Source organism: Camelus dromedarius, chromosome 2, assembly GCF_036321535.1.
Source record: "Camelus dromedarius isolate mCamDro1 chromosome 2, mCamDro1.pat, whole genome shotgun sequence".
NCBI lineage: Eukaryota > Metazoa > Chordata > Mammalia > Artiodactyla > Camelidae > Camelus > Camelus dromedarius.
This window is the reverse complement of record NC_087437.1, coordinates 23,871,428-23,899,364: the sequence shown is the minus strand read 5'-3', so window position 1 is coordinate 23,899,364 and position 27,937 is coordinate 23,871,428. Positions and strand designations below refer to the sequence as shown.

At 37.0% G+C, this 27,937-nt stretch overlaps 1 protein-coding gene across 3 annotated transcripts; it reads left to right on the top strand.

The window, feature by feature from the left end:
* Window positions 1-27,813, top strand: LOC105089513 (phospholipid scramblase 2). 3 transcript variants are annotated; one of them, XM_010980576.3, is made up of 10 exons: window positions 1-489; window positions 2,224-2,363; window positions 5,937-5,962; window positions 8,614-8,694; window positions 11,510-11,775; window positions 13,089-13,131; window positions 15,835-16,055; window positions 17,561-17,722; window positions 24,300-24,461; window positions 26,810-27,813. In XM_010980576.3, the coding sequence occupies exons 3-10, from the start codon at window positions 5,950-5,952 to the stop codon at window positions 26,861-26,863; spliced, it is 1,002 nt and encodes a 333-aa protein (XP_010978878.1). In that variant the 5' UTR covers window positions 1-489; window positions 2,224-2,363; window positions 5,937-5,949; the 3' UTR covers window positions 26,864-27,813. The 3 variants fall into 3 exon arrangements, with proteins under 3 accessions (XP_010978878.1, XP_031304656.1, XP_031304669.1); XM_031448796.2 differs by lacking the exon at window positions 2,224-2,363 and having other exon boundaries at window positions 2-489; XM_031448809.1 differs by lacking the exons at window positions 1-489; window positions 2,224-2,363; window positions 5,937-5,962; window positions 11,510-11,775 and having other exon boundaries at window positions 8,626-8,694.
* Window positions 27,814-27,937: the final 124 nt, after the last annotated feature.

Genomic DNA, 27,937 nt, shown 5'->3' with positions numbered 1-27,937 from the left:
TGAAAGCAACGGGATTCTAAGGTACGAAGGTCACGGCCCGAGTAAGGAAAATTCCGGAGCCGGGCACCCAGGGTCCACCCGGAGGCGGCCACTCCCGTGTTAGTGACGTTCCCAGTTCCAGCTGGTTTCGACGTCTCACTTCCTCGTAGCCCTGAACCCCAGAACCAACGTTTTTGGAGTCTCTCCAGGGGCAAAGACGGAGCGGGGCAGCGGGTCCGCGCCTGCAAGTCTCAGGCCCTCCCGCAGCGCCGCGGAAGTGCCAGCGCGGGAGGGGGACAGGAAGCCCTTGTGGACACCTAAAATCTAGGAAACGAAACCAAAAGCCACGGGCCTCGGCCCCGCGGTCGCTGGGAAGCCTCTTTCCTGGTGACTTGCGGGAGAAGCTCGCTCGCTTGGACGCCAAGGGCTGGAGGGAAGAGAGCACCGGCCGGCGCCCGGGTTCCGGAACTCGTCTCACGGCAGGGAGCGCTGCAGCGGCAGCAGCCACAGGTGGGCGGGGGCGCGCTCTGCCTCCCCCCGGGGGCGCCGGGGGCGCCGAGGGCACCGGGCGCCGGCCCTGCGCGGGTTCCCAGCCCGGGCCGGGGGCGCTGGGGGCTACGTAGGAGGGAGGGGCGCGAGGGCCGGCGGGTTGTATTTTCTCCCAGATTTGGGGTAGAGGGTAGGGGCTGGGTCCCAGCGGCTTCCGGAAGCGACCTCAGAAGCACAGCAGGGATCCAGCGAGGGGCCCAGCTGGCCCAGAGGTACCCCGGCCAGTCTCAGGACCTATCCAAGGCCAACGTGTTTCCTGCCTGAAACCGCCTTGTAGGCTGCACTTTGCTTAGAACATCTTTTCACAGCGCTGGATCATGGGCAGAACCTGGGCTCAGGGGAGTCTGCCAGCACTTTGGGGGTATTAGAAGGGACGATTAATAGAACCTGCTAGCTGTCCCTGAACAGTAAGTATTAATGACAGCTATGGCTGGAGCCAAAACTATGCTAGACGCCCTGGAACGCCAGAAGTGGGAAGACACAGGCGGTTTATCATTGAGGATAAAACCATTAGCTCAGGAGTCCACCTGCCTGACTTGAAGCTGCCTCTACTGCTTACTCTGAGCAGCATGTTCCTTCCACATGTTCCTCCTTGATCATCTCTGAAATTGTGTAACGATCGAAAGTTACAGGAGTTACAGTATGACGTGTTGACTTTATCAGACAGGGTCTGTCACTGCAGAATATACTCACTAAACGTTAGCTTTATTATTTTTAGTATTTGACCAAGTCCCTGCTTCTCCAAGCTCCCTGTCTGGTTCCCATGTGGTTTTATTTAGACAGTTATTCCTGGAAATTCTGGCATAGCCACCTCACAGTTTGGGGAACAGGAAGTGTTTCTCCTAGTTTAGCAATTTGAGCAATCTTTCATATTGGCTAGTTAGTGAGCTTATAACATTAAGTGACCATTAATCTCCCTGGGTTTAGCTTCCTCATTTATTAGTTTAAGTGTCACTTGCTTAGTGTGGAGTGTCGGGAGACTCAGGTTCCCCTTTTTCTACCCTGAACTTTCTTAGCAAAAGGGACTTTATCTTAATACCACCTGGGTGAATATGACAATTTGTAGGGCTTTGAATATTGAACAAACACAAGGAAATGAAAAATAAATGAAAAGGGAGTGAGTGGGTGTCTGCAGTTGGATAGAAGTGGCATGTAAAATGTTTAGGTCACAGAATAATCATCCTTCACATCTGTAAAGTAGGTTACGACTGTTCTTTCGGACTGAAGGGAGTGAAATAATACTGTACACACTGTTCAATCAACAAGCACCAGTTAAACATCTTGTCCTGACGAGACAGGCCATGCCCTGGCCTTTGAGAGCCTAGAGAGCAGGTAGAGATGCAGGAAACCCATAAGAACTATCCCCTGTCCACCTCTCCATCCTGCTGTCTAATGATCTCTCCCTCTTTGCTCTGTAACCCCCAGATCTTCATTCCCCTGAATGAGCCAAGCTTCCTCCCTACAGCCTCAGGACTTTCTGGGAGTAATAAAGCAACAAAACCAGGATAACTGACATAAAGATGAGTTTATGTTTCTTTGGTCTCTTTGGTTTACTTGCTAGGTTTGTAGAGCACTTGACCACCTCTCTCTCAGCTGGCTCAGTTGATGTATATCTATGTTTTTCTTCAAGGATTACTGTAAATGCTATCCCAGTGTGGTTCTGAGCATATTTGATTTCTTAAATCTAAAACACAGGAGTGGAACTTTATAGGAAGACTCTCTGTTACCAGCTTCCTTGCATTGATAACAGCCTCAGCCACTCCACGTCCACCCTCTGTCCTGGACGTATGGTGTACTGGTGCACTCCGATCCTCACCAACATCTTGGCCGCCTATGTACGTGAGCCCCTCTGTTTTTGCTCTGCTTGTCTTTTACCAAAACCACAGTTAAACAGATGAAATATTTTTGCCCTTAGATGTTAACCTCTTTTAAATGCATAAAATTTACCTGCAAACATAAGCTGAACAACATGGAGATTATTTACTTTGTGACTTATCTCAGCAATATTGTGTTCTCCACTCCCTGTGTCTAATTCCTCCCCTCCCAGGAGTCTAGGATCTAATTTTCATTACTCACAGGATGTGAGAGGCATAGAATGCTGGGACTGTTTTTAGAGCAGTAGCGTTTTTCTAAAATAATTAAGAACATGTATCCCTATCTTGGAACTATAGGAAAAATGTTAACTGGCTTGTTTTGTGGCAATTAAGAAGAAAATTTGGATGAGTAATTCAAAGCTAGTTTTAGGATCTTCCAAATTTGAGGTGCTTCACCTGTGGGTTCCAGATTTTACATTAATACTTTTGGAAAGCAGTAAGATAGAAATTTCAGGACCCCCAAGAGATGGGTCAAAAGGGTTTCCTATATAAACTGTGGAGCCATAACGGGATATCACCTGCACTGTTCCTCCTTCTCCCTGGTGTTAGAGGTTTATGATTATCAAATATCCCAGAACACAATGGATCTTATGGTATCTGGTAGAATAAAATTAACAGATAAATGGGTGTAATATGTGATGCCTTAATTTCCTCAGAAGTTCTCATTTAACAGATTAGGAAGAAGTATGTAATAATCAGATTGCAATTTGAAAGTTCTATATTTGTCCTGACATAATTATGATTCCAGTGGTACAATATATGACTTTCTTAGAGACTTTTTTCCTTTAGGATAGGGTAAATATGATTTTCTATCTCTTGGAAGTTTTTCTGGGATTTGTTTCTTAAAAGGAGTAGGAGAAGGTACTATTTAAAAGTTACTGTGTTAACTAACTAATTAATTAAACCAAGACACAGCGCAGTCATTTAAAAAACTGAGTAGCATTTTGTCTCATAATAGACCCATTAAGTTTGAGAAAACCACAAGATCTTTAAGACAGTAAAGAAGAGTGGACAGGGATGCACATGGTGGGTATCTTTTGTCCACAGGAGCTTTATTCATTCTACCTGGCACACATACAGGTCCAACTGTCACTTCACATTTTGCACCAGAGCATATGACACCACCTTTCATGCCTGAGATATTATGAATTGTGAAAAATTCAAAACCTACAGGAAAGTGAGGACCACCCAGATTTTGTTCTGCAGTGGTTTTGCCACCAGATACTTGTGCCCACAAATCTATAGTTTAAGACTCAAAATAATGAGACCAAGTAGGAAGGAAAAGGGTAAATATGAACAAATAAGCTTGTTTAAGAGTGTTTAGTTTCTCTTCCTTGGATTTTTGTGCAAGGAGGTAATTATCTCTGCCCTCATGAAAGGTAAATACTCTTATATTCGTAGTTGGTACTCATTTGGCAAGGACTCAGGAACTTACACTCCACTGCTTAAGAGCCTCCACCTGTTCATAATACGATGCAAAGCACTAGTGTATGAATTCCCTATCTTTCTAGCACATTCTTTATTTTTGAATTTCCCATGTTTAAACAACTAAATGCTAATAAGAAATTTATTTTAAATTAGAACTAATTTTTCCATATTAGATATACAGATGTGCCCTCTAGAAACTATGGAATTTTCTTTCCAATTCAATGATTTGTTCACCAAAAAAAAAAAAAGTTTAATTTAAAAATAATACCTCCAGGTATTATTTAGGTTTATTCCCTGAAGTGAGTGCCTTTCTGATGTTGTAGGCAACGCAATAATGAAACAGTAGTCCCTTAAAATTTCCAAGTTGGTTAAAAGCCATAAAACTTTTTTAAAAAAAACAAAGCATATTACAGAGTAATCCTATGAGAAACAGTGGTTAAGTAAAAACTTGAGCTGTTTAGTTCAGTGTGTTAATAAAGGGATACTATCCATTTCTACTCCAACAGTGATTAGTTTTTAAGTTTTTGTATATCTTTTAAGATACTCTTAGAATATTTGAAGGTAATGGGTATGGATTTTAATATATAATCTTTGATCATAGAAATGTGTGTTGACAAAAGTAATCATGGCCCAATAGGCCATGTAATATAAGAATTTGATCTCCTTTTTTAATAATGTAAGAATTTAGTCTCCTTTTTTAGTAGTTCTTCATATAATTGAACATAAAACACTAATATGGACTTTGAAAACTTTTAGTATACTCTTGTTACATGTGTTTATTAGCTTATTGTTCACCTTCTTGAATAACTGCAGAAAAACATAAAATTTAATCTTTTTGTACCTTTGGTCTGAGGAGGTCCATAGCAGTTAGCTTCTGACCAGTTAATGCTAACAGGGATTATTATTGCTCTAAGAAAATCCGGGAAGTCAAAAAAACATATTTTTAAATTTATCAGGGCCAAGAAAACCCATTATTGAAGTCCTTGAGTTTATTTAATTAAGAGGTGACTATAATTGGAATGTTCTTGAGAGTTTTAATATGTTGTTAAATTTTATGCTTGTAACAGGCAATGATAAATCAGTAATTTAGAAAAGGAGAGGTGGGATGTGGTTTCTTCTTGGGAACACCAGATTTTAGTTAAAGATATGGAAGGTTCAGTTGACTTCTTTTTTATTTAACCATTTATAATAACACAGTAGAAGGAGTTAGTACTGGGACAGCAGAGACTGGAGAGGGGCTGGGAAGTGCAGTGCCTATTCATATCAACCTGTGGGTCCAAGATAAAACAATCAAGTAGCAAGTTTTTGCATCATGCAGTAACTGTAATTAACAGCCTTATAGGGGTGGGGATTTAAAGTGGAGAGATAGGAAAAAAGCAGTGACTGGATAGTAGTGGGAAAGACTAACATGGGATCAAGGCACTGGAAGGCAGAATTACTGAGTACAGTGTTTTTTATTATTGTTTTTCTGTAGAAATAAGCAACACGAAGTTTCAGTTGGATTACGTGGTGTTACAACTACTACAACCCCTGAGTGTATGTTTTTAGGTTCAAAGCATGTACTGATACACAAAACAGGGGGTCAGGCCTTCTCAAACTTGCTTTTCAAGCTGGGCAGAACATGCCCTCGGGATCTGGAATTTCCAGAGGTATTTGCAGTAGTGTGACCTGATACCTAATCTTTCTCCTTCTCATGCTGGACCATGCCTGCAGCCCAGCACTGAGGCTGCATGCTGGATCACATGCTCCTTGTAGGTTGTGTAGGTTGGAAGGCTCCAGTTTTTAACTTGGTGGGAGGGGAGACAGGCTCACAGTGTTTCTTTCTGGCTTTCAGCCTCATTGAGCCCCCTCCTCCCAAGGTTTTTAGACATGGTCTACCATCCTAGACTGACCAACAACTTGTAAGATCCTACTCAGAAACGTATCAGTGGGGAATGGAGTTAAGACCAAGAAGTTTAAATGACCAGATTCTGGAAGACTGGATGAGTAGAGGGGTATCTTATGTGTAGCTTCACACTTAGATTGCTTCACAGTATCTTGTTTCAACAGTGATATTTGACCTATATATTTATAGACAATGTATTAACATCACGTCTTCTTTTTCAGAACTACTTAAAGCATGAACAAACAAAGTAAGTAATTTAAGTGTTTACTTTCTTCCTAAAATGTTACATCCTTTGTTAATGTGTTATTTGTCATAATGCTTTAAATTCAGTTTCCAAAAGAATATAATTTGCTTTGTGATGTTAATACTCCAGAGTCCTAACTCTGGGCCAATGTTTTGACTGCAGAGAAGATGTACACAAATACTCACTACCACTAATTTTTCACTTAAATATAAAAAAGTCTTAGATAAACCTAAGGAATTTTAGGCTTATTGGGAAATATGTTGTATAATTTGTATTCCATTTCATCCAGATCATTTCCTTTTTCAGTGTGTATCTTACATACATGAAGACTATTCAAATCATATTAATTAACAGACAATGAATTTAATATGCCAGTACCTTGTAATAAAATCCTCACATACATCCCCAATATATATTTTATAACATACACATGTGAATAGGTTTAAATAAATACAGATATTTATGTTCTGGCTCTTTTTCTCAAGATTATTCTAAATAAGATGGGTATTGACAAAACATAATTAAAGACTCTGTCTTTTAAAAAAATCTAAGGCTCTGAAGAGAAAAAAATACACACGGAGAAAATATGAAAAACAAAATCCTGTTTTCTGAAGAATTTCTATTCTCCACTTATCTCTGTTTAAATAGCCAAAGAAATGTTTATCTTTACTACAACTGCAGCCTTGTTATATATATTAGGTACTCTTTAGGACCAGAAAACTCAACTTTCCTTCATGAAGTGTCATGATCTTCTCTTAATATTTGCTATATTAATTTAATTTTATTAAGAAAACTCAAAGATTTTTAAATGTAAATTTGTATAGTATTAAGCTATTTTCTTTGCTGTAAGCTTTGGGATGTTTCAGATCACTTAACAAAAATTCACTGGGCCATGGATACAATTACCTTTTAACTCTTCAGCTTCCTGTCTATATAAATGTATGTGTTTGTATGTATCTGTGTGCATAAATAGAAACAATGTATATATGTATGTAAATATGCATAGAGAAATAATAAAATAACTTATCAGCAATATGAAAGTCCTGTAGTCATAAATTATTTTAAGTTGCATTTCACAAATGCAGAAATCAATCTGTAATTCATATGCTCTTCGGTCTACTTGACCCCTTGACCATTCACTTATTTTCTCTTTGTATGAAGTCACCATGGAATTTCTGAAATCATGATCATTGCTCTGATACCAAATCCCAGAGCTTATGAGCTCCTAATTTCATGAATCTGTCATATGTGTGGATATCTACTATTGTTCAAATAGTAGATACCAGTTAAGAGTCCCAAAATGTGACATGCCATTTAAGGAAGGGTCTTTAAGTCAGATTTGCAGTGCTTTTCCCTGAGAACTATTGAGTCTGATCCTGTTATTTCCAATTCAGGTTGGGAGTAGGGGGCTGTGGGCAAAGCCTTGAGAGCTGGAGAAGTAGGAGCTTGGCCACTCACCTGAAGCAAAGAATCAGAAGGGGTGGTTGGGATGGAAGACTTGTGATACTGCAGAGACGTGCGGTAATTCGGAATACGCTGCAGTGTCTGTACAAGGAAAAGCCCTGGCTGAAGTGGAGGATTCTCTGTTGCTTGCATTTGAACAGTGTCCCTGGACTCCATTCTGCTCAAGTTGTTATGAAGCCAACAGACTGGAGGAGAAAGGGGGTTGGGGCACAGTTCAGCCTTCCTGTTGAACCCACATGAGTTGAGTGGCCTTTGAAGGCCCAGGGTAGAGAAAAACACAAGAAATGTGTCAGATTGAAAGTCTGACCAACATTTTGTTCTGTACTGATGCCGTGTCCTCATGATTCAAAAAGAAACAATTCTGAATTTACAGTTAATAAGCCATGGGAATGAGAGGAGAACAAGGTGTTAAGTGTTGTGTCCACCTGACCACAGATTCCACGACGGCAGAGCCAGCATTGCCATAGAGCCCACTCGGGGACAGAGATGCTCAGTAAATATTTTCTGGCTGGGGTGGTTGCTAAAGGAATGACTGGAGAAACACAAATATGAAAACTAGGAAATTGAACCATTTGTGTAGATATTAAGATTATTCAAACCACATTGATTAGCAGCTAACAAAACTTAATATGCTTCTTTACTGTAATAAGGTCAGTTAGGATTTTTATTGGTCAAAATCGGTCAAATATTGGGATTTCCCAAACTTAATGGGCTAGTTCCAGAGTCAGCATAAAAAGGATATTTAAATATTGAATTATGTGTATTGTTTTAAATATTTAAAACATAGGTCTTACATCAGTGATTATAGATATCTTTAAAATCACCTATAGTCCATTACCACCCCCACATCCAGCTAGTTTCAGTCATCTCTTTCTTTACAACTTATATATAGTTTTAAAACAATCTTTTTTCTAATACCAACAAAAACCAAGTATGGAAAAGAATATGTTCATCAGGCATATTTGAAAACTAGAAATTCAGCCCCAGTAACTTAGCTGCCTATTTTCTCCAAAGGGAATTTGTTTGAGACAAACTGATAACAGGCACAACTTTTGTCAGCGGAAGAATTCGCTTTATCTATTTCAATACACACAATAGCGTATAAATGAAAACTACTTAAGGACAGTGCATTTTTCTTTCTAGTATGTATTGTTTAAGCAGATGAATGTTTACCTCTCCTTGATTTGCAGATGCTCAAATGAATGCTCCTTACCCAGGAACACATTTACCAGCTGGGTATCCCCCTGAATATCCTTCGGCAGCATATCCAGGTAAAACATTGGCCTGAAAAGTAAAAAACCAAAATGTATCAATTACTGATATTCCCCAAAGGGTGTGTGTGTCTGTCTGTCTCAGTATTTCTTTTAGTAGTGTCTTTTACTGAAGTGAGATAATGAAATTGGCAGCCTAGTTCTTGATTTTTTTCCTTTGACTATATATTATCATATCATTAACATATTTTTTATTTATACAGGATAGTAAAGATGTAGTGTTAATAAAAACAGTAGTGAGTTGACATTTAGGAAATAAAATATAAGGTTGTACATATATTACATCCCAAAATACACATATTAATAAAAGATTTTATTGATTCTCCATTTGTTTTGAAAATTATGGGCATGCAGTCACATTTAGGAGATTTATCTCCCGGTGTTTTTGAGTCATTTATTATCTGGGGTTAATTGTATTCAGTGATTGTCATGCAAAAGAGATGACTGCTTAAATCTGGAAGCTGGAAGCTGTATAAACGTAGCCACCTGGGATCATTCTCATTTTTATTTTGTAACATACAAAATGTGAAAGCTTTGCTTTTCTATACATGCTCAATCACACCTTGCCTTTCTAAGAAAAGTAACTGAGTCATATTGCTACATATCAGGGAATACGTCATTTCTTTTGAACCACTGCAGAGAAGACTTCAGAGATTTTCATTTAGACAAATGCCGTTATCAACATTACCATAACTTTACCAAATGGCAAAATTCATGGTGTACCCAGATTTCCAAATAGGCAGGCTACCCACATCTTGAGGGACTGTCCTAGGGATTTAGGATCAAAAGGAATCTGGTTTGTATGCATTTTGTATTCTACTCAGAGCAAACAAATGTGCTTGGGTGCTGAATGGCTTGTTTAGTTGTCTAGCCAGAAACCTCTCAGTGGGGCCTGGATCTCATCCAGATGTTTGCATTTAAAAGAATGTGAAGTAGAAAGATTCCAGGGCTCTAAGGTGCCTATACTTAAGTATTTACTTGTAAACTGTTGAAAACACTAGTACCAGGGCACCATCCAGGAAAACTGAAGCAGAAGCTCTGGTTCTGGGACTCCGGTATTGGTAATTTGTTAATGTCCCAGGCGATCCTAATGTGTAGCCAGGGCTGAGAACTACTGCTCTAAATTTTTATATGGTTGGTGTCTGGAGAATTGTTAGCAAGTCTATACTGTGCGTCCAAGGCACTTGGAGTATGTTTTAATCCACCCATAGCTAAATAATAGCAGGTGATATATAAGAGGAAATAGCTCAGTTTCATTTCTCAAGTCCAAGGCCAATATAGCAGAGGTCTTTTATGACAATAATGCTAACAATAGTGATGGATTAAAATTGAGAATTTAGGTGCCTAATGTGGATTAACTCATTTAATTCTCAGTCTTCTGGGGTAAATGCTATTAATTAATCCTCATTATGCAAGTGAGAAAACAGGCAGAGAGAGGCTGGATCAGGCTTCCAGTTCTCGCTTCTGCATTTAATAGTTGTGTGGTGGTTTTAAGCAAGTTGCTGTACCTCCAAGCCTCGGTTCTTATCTACAAAATGGGCATAATATTTCCTAATTCAGGTGGTTTGGAGATTAAATAAGAGTATGTGTAAAACACCTAGCACAATGCTTTATAATTAATAAATGACATACTTGCTGACTAATACATTAATAATGTGTTAAATCAATTGGTAAATCGAAATATTACCCAAATTCAGGTAATTCCATATGTTTAATCCATTGATTTGGAAAATAATCAATTATCCACTCAAAGAATTTTGTGAGGATTTAATAATGCTAATAGTATAACAAATTAATTCACATCTCCTCACTCTCACAGGTTTGCTTGTGGTTTGATCTTTGCACTGTAGCGAATGATGTTTAAAAGTACATACCTGTATAATAACATATATCACAGATAGTACTCAGTGGATATGTCATTGGCTTCCTCTTGCTTTCAGGATAAAGATCAAAATGCTTAGTTTGGTCCACCATACCCAAGGGGCTCCTCTGCCTTCTCCTTAACTGTTTCTTAAGTCTGTCTCTCTTCTGTTCAGGGAAACTGGCCTTTTTTCAGATTTTTTTTAAAGGTCTTTTGTTTGTTACTATCCCAGGACTTCTTTCTGAAATGTTCCTTCTCTGGCACTGGTCTGCTCAGCTCCTTTGTGTCCATTAGATCTCAGCTGAACGTGGTCCTCAGGGAGGCTGTCCCAACTCCCTCCCTTTCTCTCTCCCCATCCAAACATAGTCATAAAGCCCCGGTCCCTCCCTTCAAAGCACTTGTCTCTGATTCTAGTTAATCATGTAATCCCATTGGTGTCGCCAGGCCTTGCCAAATATGCCTTGAGGGGAAAAAACTACTGTCAATTCTATTTATATAGGAAATGTCATTTGTTAGAATTCTAGAATTATAATTTTTTACAGAGTGGTTTGGTCCTAGAAATGCTGGCTTACAGCCTTTATTTTGGGCTTTCTACTCAGTGGCATCTCTCTTTTCCAGGAAGGCGTTCCAAAGTTTTTATGTACATGACTCAAGGTCACTCTTGATTTTCTTTCACTTTCTTAGATTTCAAGCATATTTGCATCTGAGTTTTGAGTGAAACGTTTAAGATTGTGGGCCAACTCTATTCATAGTCTAAAACACTCCAAATAGAAGTGGATGTGAAGCCACAGGTATTTCATTGAAAAATCACTGAAAGATAAAAATACAAACCTTAAGCTTCTCAGAAACAGAATTTCTGAGTGTAAATTGTAGTTCGCAGATAACTAGGATAATCCTAAGTTTAAGTTTGCATTTTTCTCTGCAGTTACAATATTTCACATATTCATATTTCAGGACCTCCAGGATCTACTGGGTACCCTGCTCCCCAGCTTGGCTACCCTGCTCCCCAGCCTGACTACCCTGCTCCCCAGGCTGACTACCCTGCTCCACAGCCTGGCTATTCCGTCCCACCAGCTGGCTATTCAGGTGGTGGCCCAGTCGGCTTTCCTGTCCAACACCAGCCAATGTCTTATCAGTCAGGTGGGCCTGCAGGGGTACCGTGGATGCCAGCACCACCACCTCCATCAAACTGTCCACCTGGATTGGAATATTTAAGTCAGGTATTTCAAATACATAAGAGTCTAAAAACAAACCTGTGCTTCCAGTTTACTTAATGAGATTAACAATTGACTAATTCACTTAAGTCTGAAATGGTGAAACTATTCTTTTGTTGTTACTAACAAATTAATTCTTCTAGGTCAGATTTACTTTTAAAGCAAAATGCAAATGTCTTAGGAAATTGTATTTTCTATGATCTTGAGTATAATTTGCAATAATAGACAATAACAAGCCTTTATTAAGCACTATTTTCTAGGCTTTGTTCCTAAGTATAATACATGTGTTAACTCAGTTAATCCTTTAGAAACTCTATGATGTGTAGTTGCTATAATTATCATTTTACAGAAGAGAAACTGAGGCCTAGTGAAGTTACATAATTTGCTCAGCATCAAAATGCAGAGGAAGTGGGAATGGCTATTTACTTCTGGAACCTTGGTTCTAGATCCTGTGCCTTTTAATCCCAACACTGAATAATTTCCTAGGAGTTGGAAAGAAACTCAAACTCAGTTTAGTGTTGATTTTTCAAAAGTGGTACTAAAAAAGGAGTTAATAATTTATGTATAATTTGGCCCACCTTTTATTATAATTAATAAATTTACACTTTTATGTTGCTTTTGTTCTTGGAAGACACAGTTTTATTAATGCTACCAAAAAGAAAAAAATATTCCTGGATTTTAACATACTCCATGATAGCGTATCTCAGCAATGTGAGATTTTAGTGTTTGTTTGCCATTAGAAATCCGGTAAGTTAGTTTTCAGTAAATGAGTTGTCTCTCTTGCACTCTCTGGACTAATTTAATTTCCCACAATGCACTTGGGCAGCATATAATATAAGAATTTTGTTAGTTCCTAAATTCTCTAAGAAATACCTTATGTAGATTTTTTAAAATTACAATATATGTAGGGGAAGTTATCACCTACTACAAATGATGGTATCAAATACACTTCTTAAGAAGAAAGATGTTTAGATTTGTAGAAAAAAGCTCTTTAAGGGGATAAAAAGGTCTTAATATTTCCTAAGCCCTTTCTGGAAGGAACATGTTTTTCTAATTTTTATAGGGATTCCAATGTAAGTCAATTTTGTTTGACCTGAATTTGTCCACATTAATAGTGAAATATTCAATAGATGTTTCTTCAGTTAAAAATGCATTAACTTTAATTTTACACCTAGAAGTAGGATAAATAGCTGTTAAACATTGATAATATTGATAATTGATTATATGCATTATTTTAAAATATAAAAACACTAATGTTAAATTGGATGGTTTAATAATATGATATATGCTTACAGCTTAATTTTTTTTTACTATAATAGATAGATCAACTGTTGATTCATCAACAAATCGAACTTCTAGAAGGTATGTATTCATTATATTTATCATATTTCTAGGAAGAGAGGACATTTATGCAGATAGAGGCATATCACAAACCACAAATATGACACTTGGTGATGTAGATGGGTAAACCTGGTTATCACAAATGTCTTTCTTCATGATAATGAAATGATGATGATTATCCGCAGTTCATTTCGTGAAATTGGGAATCAAGTGGTAAAATAATATTATGCCAGACATCTGTCCTCATAATACAGACCCTAACTCAGAGGAGACCAATCAAAATCTACTTGTGTTGCCCCTTTTCTCTAGAAATCTGATTCTGTCACTTTGCCTGACCTCTATTGCTTCAACTCTTTTTTCCCCAGTTTGTGATGACCGTGAGATTTGTCATAGAGCCGCCTGCAATAGTTCAGTTACCTTAGTACACTTCCAAAACAAGTGAACTTGTTCAATTTGGATGCATTGGAAAATTGCCTTATGGCCCACAGTTTCTCTTGGGAGCTCAGATAAACCCTGTAAAACCTTTGTTCCATGGGCTGTGGATGATCACCTTGGGTGCAGGGACACTGCACGGGAGGGTGCTGTCTGGCAGGCAAATAGGCTGGAACTCCTAGAACACCACTCCTGTTCCTGTGAATGGGGCCTGACTCCTACACATGTTTCCTTAGGTCCAGCGCTCCTCAGGGCACAATAAACTTAAGAAGCCACTGAATGTTTCAGGGCTACTGCCAGGGGAAAGAGAACCTGGGTGGATTCATTAACTATAGTGTCTTCCTTATAGCTATAAAGAGTTCAGTGAAAACTGCTGGATTTTTAGAATGTATCTGTGAAATCTTTCTTCACATCTCTACAAAGGTCTTTTCCACCGATAGAAATTATGTGAATTGTACTAGTATAGTAAAAGATTTGGTGAGACCACACAATTGTTGTTTATTACATTAAAATCACTTGTAATGTACATTGTTAAATATTTATAATATATATTTATATATTTTTATTTGTTTGTTTATACTGTGTTTTCATTGGAAAAGCTCTTTGTTGTACGATAATTTGTAGCCTCAATTTTTTAATGATTTATTTAGAGAATTTACTTTTGAGATTATAACCCCCCCAAAAAAACAGACACCATACATTATATAGCACTCCATTTACAGCTTTTAGATTGTAAGTTTTATATATATGGAAATGTAAATGTATTAATCATGAAATGTAAACTTCAAATTTAGTAGTTTAGAATTATTCAGTTTTTTAAAAGGGATGTCTTTCATTTTCTTATTTTCTTTTTGTCTCAAATTCAAACTTTATATTTTAACATTATGAGTAGTATAAAGAAATTGAAGATTACTTGATTTATTTTTAGCATCTGAGACTATGGCAGGCAATTATACATTTTCCAATTCAAACCTTAATAGACAATAAAGACATAGCTATAGAATTCTTTTGTTTTATTTGTTTTCATTTTTAAATAACCAGAAGGAAACTTATATTGTGTAAGCCTGCTGATTTCATTTTGCAGATAAGGAAAAGAATTTTGAGATTAAGCTACTTAATGAAACTCTTAGGTAATAGATCCCATGTCATGAATCAGTTTAATTTTTCTCTCATGAAATATTTGACTGGTGGACATTAAGGTAAAGGGAGGTTCCTTTAGAAGCAGAGTGAGGACCTCTCTGAATCAGAGCAGAGACACTTAAGGGAGGTCATGGTGATAAAATTTGTGAAGAACATCTCCATCTGACTAACAGTCCATCCACACCAATATTAGAGAGTGGTTTTTGTCTCCTATGTTTCTATTAATTGCTCATTATTTGGTGGCTCCTGACATCCTATGACCCATGTTAATGAGGGCTGTGGACAAGTGAGACCATTACTTGCTCCTTCCTGGCTCTAAGCAAGGAGAGATTTCCAAAGTACAGTTCAATATGGGAAGCCCTTTGGTGAGATACCACATGAGTGTCAGCATTTAGCATGGCTGTTTCCTCCATGAAGAGATCAGCCCCCTCTAAGGTACAGGGTTCCCTTAGGATGCCAGTAGTCTAGACATCCTATGAGCTGCAGCCTTGGTTGCCAAGCACCTTTCTGCCTTGTCTAGTACCCACCTCCCACTTCTGAACAACCACTGCTGAGCTCAACAAGGGTGCCCTGGGCCCAGGGTGATGTTCTATCTCACCTTCCATTCCATTCCCTCCCTTTTCACACGTGTGCACTGAGGGTAAGCCCTGTCATACCTTTCTCACACAGTGCAGAATGATAAGCCATGGCTATGGTTTATTAAACAAAATCTCAAGCCAATTTATTCAATATAATCTTATAAGGAGCATAAACAGAGCAATCATCCTGTATTCTCCTCCACACTTGAACACACGAACAAGGAGACATGTTCTGCAAACACTTAGCACAGCTCCGGCCCTCTGCAGCTTCGCACCAGCCCTCACAGCAGAGTCTCCCTTTCTGACATGGGCCTATGCAATTAGGAATATATGAGTTGTCTTCTTGTCCATGCCTCACATGGATTCTCTTAATTTCTCAGTCCCTTAATACACTCTCCTCCACTACCTTTGCCTTTCTTTCTCTGTTTAGATCATCTCTAAAAACCTTTCCTTTTCTTTCTCCTGTGTTGAAGTATCATCTAAAAATGGTATAATTAGATATTGTAGTATCTTAAGATAGATTCCTTATTCTTTTAACAATTACTCATAATGATTCCCTCTTTTATGTTTTTAGTCCTTACAGGTTTTGAAACTAGTAACAAATATGAAATTAAGAACAGCCTTGGACAGAAGATTTACTTTGCAGCAGAGGATACTGATTGCTGTACCCGAAATTTCTGTGGGCCTTCTAGGCCTTTTACCATGAGGATTCTTGATAACATGGGCCGAGAGGTCATAACTCTGGAGAGACCACTACGGTGTACCAGCTGTTGTTTCCCCTGCTGCCTGCAGGAGGTTGGTGAGCGGTTACCAGGGTACTTTGCAAAGTAGTTCTGTAAGAATTTTACCCTCTTGTTGAATTTATATAATCAAACTGAGATCTAAAGGAAAAGTGGTCCACAAGCTATTGGTTTATACCTGAGAGTAAACTGTACAGGAAGGAAGGCAGGTGGAAAAGAGTGAGCACTTAGCCCCCTGTCCCTGAGTAGGGCGCCTCCTGGGGGGTGAGATCAGAGATCTCAGAGACCAGACGCCTCAATCTTCAGGGAGAGCTAAGCAGGTAGGGCACCTCAGTCAAGTCCCTCTCCCAAAATGACCATGAGGGCCTGGCCAATGCCAGAGGAGGGCACCATGGAGATACCCTCGAATGCCATCCCAGAGGCAAGTGGACAGAAGAATGAGGAAAAGGACAGATGTGTTCATCTCACAATTTTAGCCAACCTACAAGGAGCAAACCTAGGAGAAGGCCCCCTGAGAAATCTCAACTCCTGTGTTTTTCAGTTCTCCATTGGAAAAAAGTAACATATTTGAGTCCCTGTTATAGGGATATGCTAGTTGTGAGCACCTTCAGCTCCATGAGGTCCAGTGGTCTCTTTCATGTTACTTGACAGCCTGGCAGAGAACATGGATCTCGGGGAGACGCCAGGCAGAGTGTTTACAGGAAGTTGGCCTCTGCCTAGATCCCACGGGCCTGAGCCCAGCCCTGCCTGTCACTCAGCCATCCATACGGGCAGCTGTGAGGGCAGGACAGACATGCAAGCACATAGATATCTGACGTCTAATACTGTACTTATTTTGAAAGGAAAACTGATCTTATTCATACCGAATTGTTTTGTTTTCCATGTCGTTTAGTTTAGATAATAATAATATTCATAAGAATAAGTGAGGAAAAACTAAGCGTTTGACAGAATATTCTCTACAATTTATAGAGCATATTAGCATACATTATATTATTGATCTCAATAAACAGTCCTAGGAGGTCCTTAGTTAGGATAAGCATACTGGGATGGTCTCAAAGTGGCCCAACTATACAGCAGAACCAACACTCCAGGCTCCATTTCTTTCCATCACAGCACCACTGCCACTCATATTTGAAAACTGCCCCAGTGATCAGAGCTCTGTCCATGCATCTAAACTACTGTTTTTAAAGGAGCTTAGGTAAAGAGCTCTTTGCAATTTAGACATTTTTCGTGTGGAAATTTAGAAATACATGAGGCCAGTAGAGCAGTGCTCAGAGTGTAGACTGTGCACACAGCCTCCCCACGTTTGTGTCTCATCTCTTCTACTTTGCAGCTGGGGAATATGATACAAGTTAATTAACCTATCTGTTCTTCAGTTATTTCTCCTATTAATAGGAATGATAGTGCCAACCTGGTAGGGATGTGGTATGAATTAAGAACAAATTAAGAATTAAGGATGTGGTCCTTAGAACAGTGTCCGACACTTAGAAAGTGTTCAGTATGAGAGTTCTTATTAGACATTGTTGTGATTATGATTTTTATATTCCTTTGCTTTTGTAGATAGAAGTCTACGCTCCTCCTGGTGTACCCATAGGTTATGTTAATCAGACCTGGGACCTATGCCTGCCAAAGTTTACAGTTCAAAATGAGAGGAGAGAAGATGTTCTGAAAATTACTGGCCCATGTATTGTCTGCAGCTGTTGTGCAGATGTTGATTTTGAGGTAAGAGATGTGATAATGTTTATAGGTCTTGGTTTCCTAATATAAGGATAATATAAACTGGGAGGATATTATAAACATATTAAATAAATGTGTACATCCTTGTATCTCAAGAGGGACTCAGTGTGCTCATATGTTTATCTTTGGTCAGAGAGATGGTTATTGGTCTGATTACACATCAGTGTTGACTATGCTAAATGGAAAAAAAAACAGAGCTTTGTAGTCAAATAAATATAAACAAACCATTTAACATTTAAATATGTTGGTTCCTGTATGTATATTATCCATTTTAAATGGAACGTTAACTTTCTCATCTAAGTCTGATTCCCAAAGCCTATGGTCCCTCCTTAGTCTGAACCACAGCAGGCTGCCAGTGCTCTAGGCCCTCTTCATATTTGAGTTCCTACAAAACGCCCAATTATGCAAAGAGAATTTTAACAAAAATAATGTAAGATGTACTACCCATTTATGCTTCTCTGTGATCTCTCCTTTATCCTTGTATTAAATTCACTCCTCAGAAATCACAATCTATCCTTGTATTTACTACCTGGAGGAATTTCTTCACAGCAATTTTTCAACAAATGGGGCCCAGCCTTATAGCCCATATTATTTAGTTGCAAATGCTTAAAACTCAACAGATTATAAAACTTAATCTTAATATCATGATTCTCTTTTATAAGTATAAAATCTGTTAAACTAGATCCTTTTCATAGAAGGGACAAAAATCTAAAGCTGAGCAGGGCTGCCCCCTTATGAGAAATAAGATGCAGGAACTCTGCCACAGTCTCCTGACTTCCCAAGGTTTTCTACTATCCAGCTTCATCCTTTTATATTATCTGCCTGGCTTCTGTAGTCATATAATTTTCAATTCCTCTGTTATATAAAGACGATCACCCCTCAGTGGCTTCAGAGTCTAATGAGGGAGACAGGAAATTCTAAGAAAACACATTACAATGTAATAGAGACTTTATAAAGACTCTTACAAAGGATGCAGAGTATGTGTGTGTGTGTGTGTGTGTGTGTGTTTGTGTGTGTGTGTGTGTAGGGGGTAGATATAAACTATGTATGTTTAAAGATTTTACAAGATTATGGATTATAATAATAGTTCCCTATGTAGGGGTTATCATTCCCATAAAAGATCCAGAGGAGTGAAAAAGTAATTGTTTTTTTCAGGGAATATTAATGGAAGTTTTGCTGGTATATATTTTATTTATATAAAATAAATGAAAATACTGGTGAAGCAAGTCAGACTGGAGTGTGAAACTTTTATATTTAATGATAAGAAAGTTAGAAATCATCCAGCATACCAAAGGATGCCTTAAAGCATCCATTATGTACAATGAATTAACTTCTCTCCTGTGCATCTAGAATGGTTCTAACTAGGCAACACCTTTAAGGGAATTGAGAAAATAGTCTTTTGAGTCACTTTCTGTAGGCTAGATAATGGAAATTTTGAAAGCAGGAATTATCAGTATGAGGGACGACTATGGAACATGGACCCCATTATGGTGCCAATTTCATGGAAACCTGGAGTAGAAAAGAGATAATACCCTGAATATGAAGGAGCAAGAGCCATTCCAAAAGAAGAAACAACTCAGAAACATTTCCTAAGTGTAGTGAGTGGAAACGTTTCATAGATTGGATGTCAGTGGAGAATGAAAGAAAATTTACAGATGAGTCTTATGTCTCATTAGTCTGATGTCTGATGTTTAAGAACCTGAATGAATAATGATGCCATTGGCCAAATTAAGGATCTTGAAAAGGAAACAGTTGATTTGTGGGAAGCTGATGATTTGTTTCTGAGTCATGGTGGATTCTAGGTATGTAAGGGAAAAATGCCAGAGTTTTCAGCATACTTATGGTAGTTAAAGCCATGAGAAGATTATCCCAAGGGGAGTAAAAGAAGGGCAAGTAGACTTTGTATCCCATAGAGATGATAAGGGAATCTGTCTTCTTGCAGTAGGAGGAAAAAAATATGCCTACATGAAACTGATATCCCAATCCAGTCCTCTCAATGAGTTTCAAGATTGAATTCATACCACCATTATGGTTCATGAATCTCAAAATATAGATCTTGATGTTGAGTGGTGATACAGATGGGAGAATTGAATGCAAAAGCATACTAGAAGGAGATTGATCACCAAGGGCACCCTCTACTCCTACAGAATAAGCCTGTCTTCACATGAGTAGACTCAAAAATTACACACTGCTCCAGAAACTAATCCATCAGAAACAAACTGCATGTAATAGAACAGTCTGCAATCAATCATCTAAGAAATACCTAAACAGACACTAAAGAGCCTAAGGGGAAAAAAAAAGGTTATAAGGGAAAGATGAAACAAGTTATAGAGGAAAAGAGGATGAAAACAAGTCAAGCAGAACCTCCGAAAATGAGGAATAGTCATTGATAAAACCTCATTTGAAAGGATGAGCTACAAATTAGATACAGGTGAGGACAGAATTAGGGAACTGGATGATCCCATGTGAGGAAAATAAAGAGGAGGTGGGAAGAAGACAAATTTGAAGGGACATGGAAGCTAGAATAAACTACTGTTGTGTATGCCAAAGAGGAATTACAGAAAAAGAGAGGACAGAGGATGTTTTGAGATAATGCTCAAAGAGATACATGGGTAAGAATCTTGCAGACTTGGTGCCAAGGATCCTCAGATTCAGAAATTGCAAGGAGTTCTGGTAAGAAAAAGAAATAACACCCAGACTCAGCTCAGATAAACTGCAAACTAAAATAGGAAATCTAAAATCAGCAGATAGGAGTAGGGAAGGTTATCTCTAATATGTGATTCCCTGACTGTTAGGGATTATGAGCATTTTTCTCTGTTTACCGGCTGCTTGTATTTGCTCTTTCAATTGTCCTTTAATATCCATTGCCTGTATTTTCTATTGGGTTGTTTACTTTTTTCTTGTCAGTTTATAAGTGTAATTTGTGTGTTGAAGACTTTACTCTGTTTCTGTAACTCTGTTCTCTGATTTTCAAATACTTCCCACAAATCTAACCTTTTTGTACTTTGGTCAGTTGGCTAGACAACTGTGTGATCACAATTTATTAAGTAAACCATTCATTTCTTGCTAAATTGAAATGCTGTACATTAAATTCCCACAAGTAATGGGATCTATTTCTAGATTCTTACCTCTGTTGCACTGATATCACTACCTGTTCTTACAGCAGCACCTTATGATTCAATTATGCTGACTTAATGATACATCCTATATCTAGTCATAGCCAAATAGTCACTAATTATTTTTATCATATTTTCTTGATACTGTCAGATGTTTCCTTTCCTGTGAACATTAAGGTTATTTCATTACATTTTTCAGAAGTTAGAATACAATACCAATTGGTATTGTATTAAATGTGTTCATGATTTTTTTTAAAACTTAACATATTTATGATGCTAACCTTGTCTCATCCCAGAAGTGTTATATATGTTAATTCATTTATATCTAATTTTTTATTCTTCATAAGATCATATAGATTTCTTCATATAGAATCACTATCTTTTGTGGAATTTTTCCTAAGTAATTCATAGGCATTATCATACTGATCAGCAATATTTATATTTTTAGGTACTCATTGTCAATATTGAGAAATATTTTACCTTTTATTCAGTGTTTACCTTTTATTCAGTCTTGTGACTAGATTCTAGTATTACATTTAGAAGGCATTTTTGCTATATATATTTACTTGATTTATCTAGGTATAAAATCACATAGCAAATGAAATCATTCAAGCTCTTCTAATTTTCCAATTAGCGTATTTTCTTTTCCAGCCTACTTCTTACAGCACAACTGAAAAATACTGCCAATTTTGTACATACCTACCAAGTTGATAATTCAATTGAAATAGCAGCAAATGTTTAATAATTTAGAAAGATATTGTCTATTTTTCACAGTATTTGTCTATTCCTGTTTTACCTAGAGCAGGAATCACCAAGCTTTTTTAAAAAAAAAAAAAGAAAAGAAAAGATAGAAAACATTTTAGACTTCTGGATCATATGGTCAATGTTACAAATATTCAAGTCTGCCATTTTAGCATGAATGTATTCATAGACAATACATAAATACTGGGTGTGACTGTGTCCTAATAAAACTTCTTACTAAATTGGGGCAGGCTAGATTTGGCTCACTGACCTTTGTTTGCTGGCCCTGACCTAGATTTTTATTGAGTTGATACTTAAATTTCTAAAAAGCAGAGCATCATAATGGTCATGAATACAGACTCTGGAGAAGAATGCCTGGGTTTGAAATCCATCCCCATGACTTCTTATCTTTGTGAACTTGGACAAATTACATACCTCTCTTAGCTGTAGTTTTTTCATATGAAACTTGTGTATAATAATAGTATATAGCCTAGAGAGATATTATGAGGAAGAAATTACCTAAAATTTATAAAGCATTTATATACCATGCATATACTAAATGTTATAAATATGCTTAATTAGTAGGTAAATAAATACCTTTTTAGTACCTATGGACACACTCATATGCTTTGAATCATATTTTTTAGTGTTTTATACTTTGTTATAGTATTTTTTTAATACTTGGTTCTATGTGTTAATGTTCTATTTGGGTTTTTTGCATTTATATACGTATTGTGAGAGGAACCTATAGATTTCCTTTTAGAATACCTTTATCAATTATTTGTATTAAATGTATAGGTTTATAAGTTTAATAGTAATATAATACCAGTTTATTATTTCCAGAAGTTAAAATTAGTTTATTATATATATGTAATATACATATATAATATATATATATTATATATAGGTTTTCTGTTTTTAAAATATTTCCTAGAATTTAGCTAAAAATTTTCTAGTCCTATTGAGTTTTCAGTTGTAGTTCCTTATTCACTTTTTTGTTCCTTTCCAATAAAAAAAGATATATTCTACTTCTTACATAAAGTTTGGGTGAATTTTTAAATTTCTTGCTATCAGAATCAAAAAGGGGAAAAGTTAATATGTGGTTAAGTCTAGTGGAAGGATTATACTGGCTGATAAATTATCTTTTGTATATTTCATTTAAAATTTTTTGAAAAATTAAAAATGAATTAAAAAATAAAACGGAAAGTTTCATTAATAGCTTCAAATGCTTAGATGACAGCTGTTAGCAGATAAAACACTAAGGTGTGCAATAGGGAATTTGTATTAGTCTATATTGCCACAATAGTGGCATTATAAATAACCCTAAAGGTCAGTAGCTTAAGAAAACAGGAATTTATTCTCATGTTTATGGGTCTGCATGTTAACTGTGTCTAGGGAATATACTGAGGCTTAGCCAGACAGCTCTGATTTAGGCTGCCAGTTGGGCTCAAGTCCGCTCCGGGTATGTTCAATCTGGAACTGTAGCCACAGCAACTGCCTGGATCATGCTTTTCTGGTGGCTGATCCCTGGAGAGCAAGACCAAGGCCAAACCACTCGGCCCTGTTTAAGGTCTCTGCTCATGTCACATCCACTAACACTCTGTCAGTCAAACAAGGCACATGGCCAAGCCTAATTTCAATGTGCAGGGAAGGATACTGTGCTAACAGTGGAAGGAGATTGAAATAAATATTTGATGAAGAGTAACCCATGCTATCACAGTGTTCATATTAGAAGTTTCATTCAGGTTTTTAAAGAACTTAACTACTCAAACCCAAATAAAATGAGTCAGCTGTTTTTAGTTTCCCCATATTTATGTAGCTAGTTCCAACCTGAGCTAGGATTTAATACATGCACATTTGGTACCTTGTGGTACCTTGTGCACATTTGAAAAGGATGCTCCTCTTCCTGGTTTCACACAACCCTGCCTGTACATACTTTGGTGACTGGGGGCTACTTTTAGCCCCTACGTGCCTGCTTGGTGAGGTGCATCTGTCTGGCTATAAGCTGTTCAACTCTTTATCATGGCCTTTGGCTTTCCACAGGCAGAACTGTAAAATTAGAAGAAATTTACTTTGGAGCCTTTTTCTTTCATACACACTTTCTCGTTTGGTGTCACCCATCCCCTCCTGTTGTCCAGTCTGACCCCAGCCTTGGACCTGGGGCATCCCACTTACTGGTTACTTTCCTTCACTCAGAACTGCCAGTCCTCTTTTCCAAGCTCCTGGCATTTCACGTTTTCCTACTGACAGCAGGTGACAATGGGGCCTCCCATCACCTCACTCAGCCTTTGTAAACTCTTTGTGCTTGTCTTAGGAGAACTCAGATGCAATTTTCATTTCCTACCCACTTGATGGCTTCTAGAAATTTCATCAAAGCAATATCTCATAGTTGTGTCTTTTCCTGCTTAAATTATATTTGGATCAATTCAACTAATTTATTACTGTCTATCTTAATGTAGCATAGAAAATGTTAAATGTCAATAAAACTACTTTCATATATTAGTTCTCTGTAGCAAAGAAAGTTTTTTAAATGCATCTGTAAATAGATTTAGGTATCTATATGAATCTAATATATTATTATAATGTTCATAGTTATGAATGACATATGATTTTAATAGAATATTTGTTTCATTTTATTCCCACTTTAAAAGTAGTTTTATTAATAGTTTTCCAGATTTCTTTGACTGTCTTTTTTCTCAATCTAGATTAAATCTCTTGATGATAAATATGTGGTTGGCAAGATTTCCAAACAGTGGACTGGCCTTGTGAGAGAGTTATTTACAGACGTCGATAACTTTGGCATCCAGTTCCCCTTAGACCTTGATGTGAAAATGAAAGCTGTCATGCTTGGTGCCTGTTTCCTCATTGTAAGTCTGTTCTTGCTAATCTGGAGTATAGATGGTTTCTCTAGTAGCATTCAGAAATAATTTAGTAATTTTTATATTTCTAAATGACCTTAAATGTGTAGGTTTATTCAGAGGGGTCCCATTTAATCTTACCTCTGAAATTCGATATTCTCCTGCTACTCTGGGTTTACAGGTGACTAGCTTCTCTTGGGAGGTTCCATGCAGTTTCACATGGTAACAAAAGGATCTTATGTGTTAATGAGAAGCTCTGGTTTTAGCAATTAAAAAAAAATCTAAATAGTGCTTTGGAGAAGAGTTTGAACCTTCCAGTGTGTTTAAGTGGAATAAGTCTCAGGGAAACAAGGAGATATCCTAATCCGTTATTAAATTAAATCATCTAATACAGGAATATAAACTGTAGTAACAGTCTACATTCAAACAAGCCTTATATGGTACTGCCAATTGGTAGGAAATATATAGGATAGAGCAATGATTTTGAACTTACCTTCATATTAAAACAGCTAGGGAGATTTTTTTTAAAAAAAAACTGTATCTGGCCATACCTCAGTTAAACTAAGAATCTCAGAATTTAAAGTTTGTGTTGTTCCCCTGATGATTCTGTACACAGCCAGTGTCAAGGACTCCTGGAACAGAGCAGTGGTTTTCAGCCTTAGCTGCACAGCAGCTTTCACACTCCCCATGGCAAGACTGTACCCAGATCTAGTAAACCAAAGCCTCTGGAGGTGGATCCAAGTCTTTAAGCTGTGTCCAGCTGTCATGTGATTCCAATATGCAAGCACGGTTTGGAGCCACTAGATTAATATTTTAAACACTGACATGCAGATGCAATCAGGAAAAAAAAAAAAACTAAAAAGCGAGAGAATAATACAGAAAAGGGATCCAGTTACTTCAACAAATAAATATCAGGGAAATAAAAGGATAAAAATAAAAATAGACATCAGCTTAATGTAGTTTGCAGAACATGTTTGGATACTGATTTGAAGAAATCAATACAAAAAGACATAAGGCATTCTGGGAAATTTGGACATTGGCTATTTGATGATATTAATGAATTATTAAGGTTTTTTTTAGAGATGCGATGTTGCTATTGTGGTTGTAGAAAAATAAAAACAGTCCATATTCTTTATGGGCTACGTACTGAAGTACTTCAGTATAAAATGATATGGAATCACAGATTTGCTTTTAAATAATAGGTGTGAGGGCAGGGGGATATGGGGGATGGAGTAATTGATGAACCAAGACTGTTCATGTTAATAACTGTTAAAGCTGGGTGAGTGGTCACGGGGACTTTATTATGCTATTCTATCTAATTTGGTGTAGGGTCAGTATTTTCCATATAAAGTTTTAAATAGAACCACAGTTCTATTTAAAAATTGTGTTTTCAATAAATGTTTATTTCACAAGAAAAGAAAATATTAACTTTAGCCTTAGGGAACTGTTTAACCAAAGGTTTATATACCACAACCAAAGATATGATGTGTATAGAGAAGAGAGAGAGTAGTCTAGGGTGTTGGGATAGATGAAAAATGGGGTTGGGGGTAGTGGTGAGGTTATTAGGAAATGCCTATGGGGTAGAGGTTGGGCAACGTCTTGTAGACCTTGGGAAAATACTGAAAATTGTTCAGTTAACTCATTAGTTTCAGATAGGCATAAATAAAATAGTTATGTCCTGGTGACTGTGGGAGAAATGGATTGAAGAGAGGTAAAATTGTAATAGTGCAATAGTGCAAGTGAAAGGTGATAAGGATTCCATTATTTTTTGGTAAAGGGATACAGGATAATGATAGATGGGAGAGAGGTAGAATTCATAGGACTGGACAGAAGTCAGTAGGGGAGAGGGTCTGGCTAGAAACTGATGGAGCAAGTAAGACAAGCTGGGGAACACAGTGGACAAGTTGGGAAAAGAAATCATGAAACTGGGCCAAAAAACTCTAAGATGTTAGTCTAACTCTAAGATGGCTGTCATTGTCCTGAAACAATCTAAAAATTGTACGTGGAACTCCGGTCACAACACAAGTTACATTGCTAGACAGGGAGTACAAAAAGTTGAGGAAGAAAGACTGAAAGAGAAACATTCTAAGGGGGTGTGAAAAAAGTGAAATTTAGAGAAATTACCAGAGGATTAATTAAATTCATGCAGGTATCAGTAAGGGAATAGAAATACAGGATTTAACTGCCATTAAAATGGAAAGCTGAAGCTATCAGTTTTCCCCAGATCTACTATTACAGGTTTTTCTTGTTTAGCAGGTATGGTTATTCTGTTCCGTCAGATTCCTTAGCATTTATTCATCCAAGAACTGATCTGTTTTCTTGCTGAAAACTCATTTCTTTATTTTGTTTTTACCTAGGACTTCATGTTTTTTGAAAACACTAGAGGTGAACAGAGATCAGGAGTGTGGTAATGGATGAATGAAAGTCTCCTCAGAAAATTTAAGGTCCATATATTGACTGGGACTATGTAAAAGAAAAACACAGTGGATTTTTTTTCTTTATTTAAATGACTTATTATAGCATATGTTAATTATACCGTGATACCCGAAGCTCCAGGTACATGATCCTACATGATTTTTACTTTTCAAAGTAAAGAGCTTGTTTTCTGTATCGCTTACTTAAAATTTTTTATACATTTTTTTCTGTACATTTTCTTTTTTGTTGTGTATTGTGGAGAAAGGATATAGACATTTTTATATTCAAATATAACTTCCTATGATGAATTGCTTTGAATTACAGTCTTTGCTTTATTTTCAATTTGTATAGCAAAATTAATTAAAACCTTTAAAAAGTAATTTTAATATAAACTCATATACTTTTTAATTAAATCTAGTTAAAATTTATTTCATTTGTAACAACTAATTATTTTGCAAATACTGTATATTCATAAAAGTTAAAAATGAACAAATTCAGTGTTCTTTATAATTATGTTCAATATTCATACTATCAAAGAAAAGTAAAATGTATTTGTTTTTTGTTGAGAAAATCACACGGTATTTAACTTCTCCTGTAAGCTAATCTGCAACTAGAAATAACATTTTCATATTGACAAGACTATAAATTACCAATTTTGCTGATGATTTTTCATGAAGAAAGAATGATTCTGTCCCAAAGAAAGACACATTTAAAGACTCACTCACTCTATAACTGGGATATTGTTATAATTTTTGGAGTAGTTATTTACACATAGAATGGTTAGCTCCTGTATCTGTCATTCATAGTTGGAACATCATAGTTGTCAGAACGCTCAGGTGTTAATTAAATTGAACATATGTATCAGTCTGAGTATAAATGTCTATAATGGTCTATTAGGTTATTTTTACCAACAATCAAGTAAATAAAATAAAAAATTGCTGATATATTTCTTTGCATATTTGAGTTTTGTTTTTAAACAAACGTGAACAGTCAGTTCACACGGTATTCTGGACTTTACACATTTACCTCTTCTTCCCTTTCAAATCTCCTTTAAAAAGAGCAAAAGCATA